The sequence below is a fragment of the Haliaeetus leucocephalus genome, unplaced genomic scaffold (assembly GCF_000737465.1).
Source record: "Haliaeetus leucocephalus isolate CR32 unplaced genomic scaffold, Haliaeetus_leucocephalus-4.0 Scaffold295, whole genome shotgun sequence".
In the NCBI taxonomy this organism is placed as follows: Eukaryota; Metazoa; Chordata; class Aves; order Accipitriformes; family Accipitridae; genus Haliaeetus; species Haliaeetus leucocephalus.
Window position 1 is genome coordinate 6592068 of NW_010972731.1, and position 9267 is coordinate 6601334.

Genomic DNA, 9267 nt, shown 5'->3' on the forward strand with positions numbered 1-9267 from the left:
TTGGTGCCAAAACGGCTGGCCCCCTCCCGGCGCTGCCCCCCGGGGCTCTTTTCTCCCAGTGGCTGGTTTTTAGAGGAAGCCAAAATTAGAGCAGCCCCTTGGTGGGCAGCATGGCATGGCGGTGATGGATGCTGGTGGGAACAAGGTGGGAAGAAACTCTGCGGGGATGAAGTCCCGGTCCCCATCCCGTGGCCGGCCGGTGAGACGTGATGCTCGGAGGCACAGGGCAGTGGGGGGGGCACGGGGGCAGCTGCTCCCCAGAGCCCTTTGCAAGAAGGAGATGGGGACACAGGACAAATTCTGCCTCTGCCACTGATGTTTGGACATGCAAGTTGTAACCCCGGGACACGGCTTCCCTGATGTGGGTGGGGAGGGGGGAGAAAAGCACCGGGAGCCTGTCAGCCGAAACAGTGTCGGGGATCCCACTTTCAACCCCTTCTCCCTGAGGCCAGGTGCTGCCGAGGCTCCTCTCCCAGGGTTGGGTGTGGGATGCCTGTGGGTACCGAAGCCTTTCCCACGGCCACGGGGAACAGGGAGCCAAATTTTGGTTCCCAGAGCACCAATGAGCAGCACAGCCGGGATGAAGGGACCCGCAAGCCGTGTCTTCCCGGCTCCTTCCCTCTGTGCAAAGGCAGGGAGCAGGGCAGGAGCAAAGGCTTCCCACGCACGGGGTGGTTTGCTTTGTGCCGTAGCAAAAGCTAAACCAGCGTGCCATCAAGGGCAGCCTAAAACGCAGCGGACGGTGGGATGCGGGCGCTTTCATGGGGGCAGAGCAAAGGGGATGTCACGCCGGTGGGGGGGATGCAAGAGGGGTGCCGTGGAGGAGGGCTGGGGCAAGGAATGAGTTTGCATCTCTAAGGCACAATACACCTTGAGGCCGGGACGTGGGGACGGGTTGAAGCACAAGACGGGGTGGTTTTCTCAACTGGCATCTGTTGTTTTCGGAAAAGCATCTGCCTCTGAAGCAGGACTCTCCGGTGAACGGGGAATTCATAAATCCCAGCTTGGCACAGAGGCAGCTCCTGTGCTAGAAGAAGTGCAACCCAACGAGATGACTTTCACATTGATTTCCACATTTGAAATGATTTTTCAAAGCGAGAAAATACCAAATTGGTTGGAAAAGTGAGAAAATACCCAAATTTGAGAGCTTTCCACTCTCCTTTTTGTGCTTTTCACTATTTTGTCCCAGTTTTGGTGAAACTTATGAATTCCCCATCGGAGATGTTGGGGGAGACCCAGCACTTCAGCAGCTGATGCCCCAGACCCCATTTCTACCCTGAAGATCAATATTTCCAGAAATTGGCTAATTACTGTGTTTACAATGCTTCTTTCTATCACAATCTGGCTTTTCCTTATTAGCTACTTTGCCAGTAATTACGCTACTTGGTTTCACTGCCACGGACCTCCAGCCACTTACATCTGTTTTCTGCCTATGAAGCCATGCCAGTGGAAAAAAAAAAAACCCACCCCCAAACTGGATGCAGTCTTGTCTTCTAGCTCTTGCATCTGCCCAGCAAGTCACCCCCTCAAAGGACGCCGGTGGCTTATTCATTCCCTTGTTCACTTTTAAAAAATACTGAATCACTTCTTTCAGATTTAATATTATTATTATTATTATTATTATTGTTATTATTATTATTATTATTTTGGTAAACAGTCTCCCAAACGGTACGGTGAAAAAATTAAAAACCCTCTCACCTCCCTCCCCCCCGCTTTTTCCCAAATTAAAAAGAAGTACGTTAATGTTGCATGTTATTTCAAGTGTTGTTCTTGTGCAACTGACCCAGACCACCTGCCGGAAGGAGCAATTTTTTTTGTTGTTGCTGCTCAGTTAAAAAGAAAAGGAAAAAAAAAAAAAGAAAGAGAGAGAGAGAAAGATTTGTTTCCTGATACTTCCTCTTTTTGGATCTCGCAGTGCTCGGCTCCAAGAAAACGCTGGCGTTTTCCCCACGGGGAGAGCAAAGCCCTGCGGGGCCGCACGGGGCGAGCGCCTGCCTGCGCCCCACGGACCCTCCTCTCTACATCTGTCTGTCTGTCCGTCCGTCCGTCCGTCCCCCAAGAGCCGGTGGCCCCGCCGCAGGTGCCGGGCACGGAAGGTGCGCCGTGGCCTGCCACCGTCCCCTCCTGCAGACCGCTCAGTGGTTATTGCGATGAAACTGAAAACTATGAACGATACTAATTTCTCAAGCATTCCTATGGCACTTGCATTGTTCTGCATAATTTGAGCGGGTTGTAGGGGAAGAGATTAGAGGAGGAAAAAAAATACCCTCGGAAAAGTCAGTGGAAGGACCAAGCGTCATATTTCCGACTCCCTCCTGTACGACCGCTGATCCAACGCTATTGTGGCTTGAAGCCTATCGAACTCGTGCCTGTTGTCCGGGCTCAGGTCCTCCAAACCCCGGCTGTCATCATCTTCCTCTTCCTCATCGCGGCTCATAAAGGCCAGCTCATTCTCGTAGCAGAAGGAGTTAGTACTGGGCAGCAGAAATTTGTTCTCCACCAAGTCCTTGGCGCTGCAGCGGGGGGTGGACGGGACCTCGTAGGTTTTGTGGAAGTGGGAATAGTCTACTTTGTACTGGTTTTTCTCCTCGAACAAGACAGGCTCGAAGCGGTGGCCCCAGAGGATCTCGCTGGCCAGGTAGGAGCTCCGAGCTTGCGTTGTCATAGCAGTGGCTTCTACCATGCCTTCCAGGATGACCACAATCTCAAAGTCGTCTGTCTCCAAGTCCTGGCGACTGATCCCGAACAAGGGGCTGTCTTCGTTGATCTCGTGAAGAATGGTGATGGGGGACACCAAGAAGATACGGTCCAAGCCTTTATCAAACCCCACGTCGATGTCTATTTGGTCGAGAGGTATGTACTCCCCTTCTTCTGTGATCCTGGGCTTAATTAGCTGAGCTCGTACGTGGGCTTCTACTATGTGGCTTTTCCGGAGGTTCCCAACTCTCCACATCAGGCAGAGTTTTCCATCTCTCATTGCCACTACTGCATTATGGCTGAAAAGTAATGTCTGGGCCCGTTTTTTGGGCCTGGCCATCTTTGCCATTATTGCACCAATCATGAAAGAGTCAATTATACACCCCACGATGGACTGAACCACCACCATGAAGACTGCAAGCGGGCACTCCTCCGTCACGCAGCGGAAGCCGTAACCAATAGTCGTTTGGGTCTCAATGGAGAAAAGAAAAGCAGCCACAAAGCCATTGACCTGCAGAACGCAAGGCTTGAAGGTATCGTCTCCACCCGGGTTTTCTAGATCTCCGTGAATGAGTGCAATTAGCCAGAAAATCAGCCCAAACAATAACCAGGACACCAGAAATGCCAGGGAAAAGAGCAAGAGCATATACCTCCAGCGGATGTCAACGCACGTGGTGAACATGTCTGCAATGTACCTCTGCGGCTTGTCATCCATGTTGGTGAACTCCACGTTGCACTGACCGTTCTTCTTTACAAACCTGTTCCTGCATTTCCTCCTGGTGTGGATCTTCCCATTGCCAAAGCCGTTGATACCTGGCATGGTGGTCAACCTCAGCCCGTCTTCCTCGGAGGACACGATGCTGTAAGGGTTGACTCTGCCTGCAGTCATCCCTGAGCCAAGCCCACAGTGAAGGTGAAGGGTCTTGCGACTCCTGATGTCCCCCTGGCCCACCCCTGCCCACCCCCCAAATTCTGTTGCGGTGGAAGAGAAGTCCCAAGCTTCCACGTCTTGGTTGCCACGTCACCACGTGGATCCCGTGAGAGGCTCTGCAATGAGAAAACAAAGACACAGCCGTTACCTCTCACGGCAAAAGGACCCAAGGGGGTGTTTGGCCATGGATCTGATGACGAAGGTGGCTGCATGTTGAGCGAGGACCACCCCAACTTCCCTTACTCTCACTCTTATGGCTAGGCTGCTCCCAAAAACCACACACGAAGAAGGAAGAAGGTCTTAGAGTTTATTCTTTCACACTACAAAGCGAGTCAGCAAACCTTGCTGGGGAGACGTGGCATTTGTGGGACCCTCAACGACACCAGCGGATGCAAAACCTCGGGTAGCACTGGAGTCTCCCCCCCTTTGCTTTTCTCATGAGCTCTGCTGTCAGAGCAGGGTCAGGCTGCTGGAGAGGAAAGCAGAGAGGCCAAGCCGCTCTCCTTAGCGCAGAGATATTAATAAAGGTACGCCTGAAAGCGGCTCCATCAGTTCACATTGCCCATGCCAGATGGACCGCTGCCCAGCACATCGCAGCAGTACTCGCTCGACCTCCTGAGCACCAGCTCTTCTGGGGTCGAGGGAAACCACAGGAAAATGTGGATTTAACCTCCGTCCCCTAGCCTGGGGATGGGAGAGGACATGGCCAATGTGCAGCCGGTTGGAGAAGGCCCAGAGAAGGCACTTGCTCAGGGCAGATGTCCTGAGGAGCAACTTTCCCAACGCATCCATTGGGACATGGAGCCATCTACGGTCACAGATGGGTTTTGCTGGCCAAGTCTTATAAAGGGACAACTGCCGCTGGGGAACAGGGAGCTGTTTTGATCCCTTCTGGAGGGTTCAGCTGCAGGGCCAGGGACCTACGCTCAGCTTTGCCTGGGAGAGAGGTGGTATGGACATGGGAGAGGTGGTCCAAGCCGGGTGGACTCCCTGGTGCAGGTGAGCCCATGGTGGGGGAACCCAGCGGCACCCTGCCAGGCTGCTGGCCCCCCCCAACCCCTCTGCGATGCGGCACGTGGGGCCGCATCAGGCAGCGGATGGGTTGTGGAGAAGCCACATGGCACGTCCCGAGCACCCCAAAGTGGTGGCACCGCAGGAGTGCTCCTCAAACCACTCCCTGTCGCAGCTCATCCTATTATTTAGCGACACGGGATGTGTCACTGGGGATGAAACCACTTTGCTGGCGGTGGGACACGCACGGGGCAGCAACGTGGTGGGGGAGTGGGTGCAAAGCCCCCCGCGACACCCTGTCCCCCCAGCGCAGAGGTGCCCGGCTCATGCCTAGAGGCACAGGCGAATCCGCCGGGCTGTACGTGCTGTGTCGGATCCGCTGGCGGGATCGATGCGGTCGATTCCTGCAATCAGCTCGAGTGCCCAGGGACACGCTGGGACAAGCACACCCTTTCCATTACACAGTGGCCAGGGCCAGCCCAGCACCGGGAAGGATTGCCAGGGACAGCCTGCCTGGGACTGCGTCAGCCTGGCCAGCAGCAATACCCTGGCTTGCCTTTTATTGAAATTCTCCCCAAATCTAGCCTGGGACTTGAGAATCCCTGCAGAAGCCCAGCACCACAAGCAGGAGCACTAACAACCTGCCCAAACCTCCCAGGTGCTGGACACAGACCCACGCGTGCCACCATCTTATATGCCAAACAACGTATTTCCATCTGCTGCAATCCCAGCACAACCATTTTTTAACCCCAAAGCTGATTTTTCAAGTGCCGCAGTTATTTGTTGGGTATGACAGCAGACCAAGTGATTGCTCGCACCCAGCTGGGGCAGTTGGCACGAGATCCTCTCCCTCCTTACAGCCACGGGGAAGAGTAAAATAGGCAAGAACAGTTAATATTAATGGTGAATATTTACAACTTCATAGTCACTGCAAGTCAAACGGGACCAAAGTGGCTTTGCAGAGCTGACGTGTCAGGCTGGCTACAGGCTCACGCTGCCAAACTCCAGCCTGGTCATGGGTCCAGAGTCTTCCTCCTGACCACACCGACTGCATTCATTAATCTCTCTCCTCCTTTTTAATGAGAGTTGAGCATTTGGAGCCAGAAAAGGCTGCTTCTCCACCACCCCTCTGGCTCACCCCAAGGGAGTATGCCCAATGCTTTTGCCACAGGATGAATGTACTGTTAGGGTTGGTTTTGTTTTTTTTAATTAATTCTAGATGCATTTGAGAAGTGAACAAAATGCAATGAGCTCCCAGTGACCTGCGAGAGGATTAGCTGGGGTCTGGATTAACTGTGCTGGGAGGGGAGACGTGCCCGGGTGACTGTGGAGGCAGCAGCGCGCTCTCGCCCGGGGGTGACGCTCCCGGGGACCCTCGGGCTCCCCAGTCACCACCACCGCTCCCCTCCCTCTGCCTTCCCCCCTTTCCCCCTTCCCTCCTTTCTTGCTCTCTCTGTTTCTTCCTTTCTCTCTTCCTTTCCTTTCTTTTCTTTTCTTTTCTTTTTTCTTTCTTTCTTTTTCTTTTCTCTTTCTTCCTTCCTCCTTCATGTCTTTTCTTTTTCTTTCTTTCTTCTCTTCCTCTCTTTCCAAATTTCTTTGTTTTTCTCTTCCTTTCTTCATTCTTTTCTTCTTTTTCCTTTCCTTTTCTTTCCTTTTGTTTTCTCTTTTCTTTTCTTTTCTTTTCTTTTCTTTCCTTTCCTTTTCTTTCCTTTCCTTTCCTTTCCTTTCCTTTCCTTTCCTTTCCTTTCCTTTCCTTTCCTTTCCTTTCCTTTTCTTTCCTTTCCTTTTCTTTTTTCTTTTTCTTTTTCTTTTTCTTTTTCTTTTTCTTTTTCTTTTTCTTTTTCTTTTTCTTTTTCTTTTTCCTCTTTTTTCTTTTCTTTTTCTTTTTTCTCTTTTTTCTTTTTCTTTTCCTCTCTTTCTTCTGCTCTTCCTCTCTTCCTCTCTTTCTCTCTCCCTTATTTTTCTTTCTCTTCTTCCTTCCTTCCTTCCTTCCTCCCTCTCTGCCTCCCTCCCTCTCTCCCTCCTTTCTCTTTCCTCCCCCTCCTCCCATGTCACACAGGGTTTCACCCTGTCTGAGCACCCCAGACTCGTGGAACCCTCTGCCGTGGGGGGATGCCAGGACAGACCTGAGGGGCTGACACTTTTCAGAGACAGGGCAGCTCTCGTGACACAGCCCACGTCCCACGTGGGACCCCACATTCACTGAAGCTATGGGACTGAGTCGTCCCCAAAACACCAAAGCTCTCGGGGGGGACAAACCCTCCCAGCCCCAGGCTGGCAACGGCAGCATGGGGAGACGGCAGCTAAATAAAGGCGAGCAAAGTGGATCTGTTGGAGCAGGCGGCCGCCTGCGGCTAGTACTTTATTTAGCACGGTTTTGTTTGGAAATACACTTTCTCAAGTTTGCTGAAAGCTGAATTTCTGGTTTGGTTTTAATTTGAAGGCTGGAGCCCCACGCTGCCGCCGTGGGAGGCTCAGGCTGGGAGAGGGCTCGTGCGAACCTGTGGAAACTCATGGCTGGACTGGCTCAGCCATGGGCACGGGCTGGGGACCATGGCCCCATGGTCACCCTGCATTCTCTTGGGCCACGAGTGCCATTCTCCAGCATCACCCTGACATCTCCCCACAGCCAAAACCACCCCACAGTACTGATAGGAGGTGTTACAGGAGCTTCCATCCCCCTTCCTGCCTCCTTCCACAGGAGTTTCGCACCCCTGACCATCACAATTTTACCCCCTGGGAACAAACTCAAAAATTCCCCTAATAATCGCTGCCCCTTAATCCCATCGCCAGCCCCAGCTTCGGTGGAGACAAACCCGTGCTGGGTGTCAGGCGGGAGCGGGACCATCCCCTGCCGCTCGTGCCACACGTCTTGTGCAGCGCTAATAGCGTTAACACGCTGGAAACAAAACAGGCCCATAATATTAATAGCGGGAAGGAACGGCCCACAGCTCCCCGTGGGCTCTGAACACAGCGATGCCGTGGACTACCCCAGCTAATGAGCTGACATTAGAGGCAATGACTCCTGCCACTAAACTGCAGCAACCGAACTCCCACCGCGGAGCGGTTTCCCGCAGAGAATCCAAGTGTCTCCAGCAATCTGCCAACTGCACGGCTAATAATTTTTTATTTTTTTTTTTTTTAAAAGGGAGTTAAATGTTACAACAATATTCTGAACAGCCAGCGTGCCAGGAAAATGTGTCGAGTGCTGGGGAGGTCATTAGTTAGAGCCGGCTGAATATGTCGATGCCATTTATCATCACACCTTTCCCTGTACCTCTGGAGGGGACACATTTTGGAGCCATCAGGGCTGCTGTTCCCCTCCTGCATCCTCCCAGCATGGATTTTCTCCCGGCTTACGGAGGCGTGCAGGGAACCGGGCTGCGTTCAGGTGGGATTGACCCGAGTGGGGACTTGGAGGAGCTGAGCTGGGGGATGCAGATCCCCCAGCCGCAGGGGTAGGAGAGGTGACCATCCAGGAGGGGACGATGCGAGGAGGTCACGCTCGGTGCTGCTGCCTGCCCTGCACCGGGAGATAACGCTGCTATCTCCCGCAGCGATGCCCTTCATGCCCCAGCAGCGGGACAGCAATGTCAGCAGCGAGGAGGGAGCTCTGCTCCCAGCACGGGGCTGCGGCTGTGCCGGCACAGCCAAGGGTGCCCAAACCGCTCCTGCTCACCCCTTCCCGACGAAGAGACCAGGCACTGAGCACCCACAAAATTGGGGGGTGGAGGGGGTGGGCAGTGGAGCTGGGGGGTCCCCCAGTTGTGGCCAGCCCCCAGCCAAGCGCGTCCCCCCCTGTGCTGGGGCAGCACTGCTGCCTGAATAACTCCCTCCTCCGAGACCCCATCTTTGGGCACTTCCAATAAATTAAGGTTTGACACGGGGCAGGCCAGGCCCTGGTGAATCCAGAGGATAAAAGACCCCCTGCCAGGGGGGATGGGCAAAAGGCTCCACCACAGTGCAATCCTAATGAGAAAAAACTGCTTCATTTTGGCAGGGACATGGGTAGAAAACAGCCACAGGCATGGACCCCTCCCCTGGACCCCCCCACGCACCCCCACAGAGCCAGCGAGCAGCCGAGACATCGCTGTCTGCCAGCCTTGACGGTGCATGCAGGGAGGGGAAACTGAGGCAAGGGGGACAAGAAAGGCCCTTGGCTGGGAGACCGGCGGTGACGGGGTGCCTGGAGAGCTGCTGGCTCACCCCCGTCCCCCCCCGAGCCATGTGCAGATGCCACCGCGGGCACAGGAGGAGAGAAGGGGCCACGTGGCCTCTGCAGGGTGATGGGCTTGTGCTTAAGCACCCTAAAATTCTTCCTAAATGTGCCCTGGATGAGCGGAGATCCTGGGAAAGATCCCATTGGAGGCTGCACTGAGCACACGGTTGGTCCCCAAATCCATGGCATGATGGGGGGGGGACACACCGAGCATCCCAGTCTGGCTGCCTCCGTGTCTGTTCCAGTCCCAGCACCCAGTCCTGCTCCAGTTCCCGCACCCTGCGGTGTCAGGACCCAGGGCTGTACGTTTGCCCCCCGCGCCGCTCCTGGGTGATGTTCCCCCCCCCCAGCAAAGCGTCAGAGGGGTCAGGAAACATTGCAGCACCCAGTCTCCCCAACCCACAGCCAG

The 9267-nt window shown here is 54.2% G+C and overlaps 1 protein-coding gene across 1 annotated transcript; it reads right to left on the reverse strand.

Annotated features, from left to right (window-relative positions):
* Positions 1-2296: 2296 nt before the first annotated feature.
* Positions 2297-3586, reverse strand: KCNJ12 (potassium inwardly-rectifying channel, subfamily J, member 12). Its single transcript, XM_010570343.1, has one exon. The coding sequence runs from the start codon at positions 3584-3586 to the stop codon at positions 2297-2299; it is 1290 nt and encodes a 429-aa protein (XP_010568645.1).
* Positions 3587-9267: the final 5681 nt, after the last annotated feature.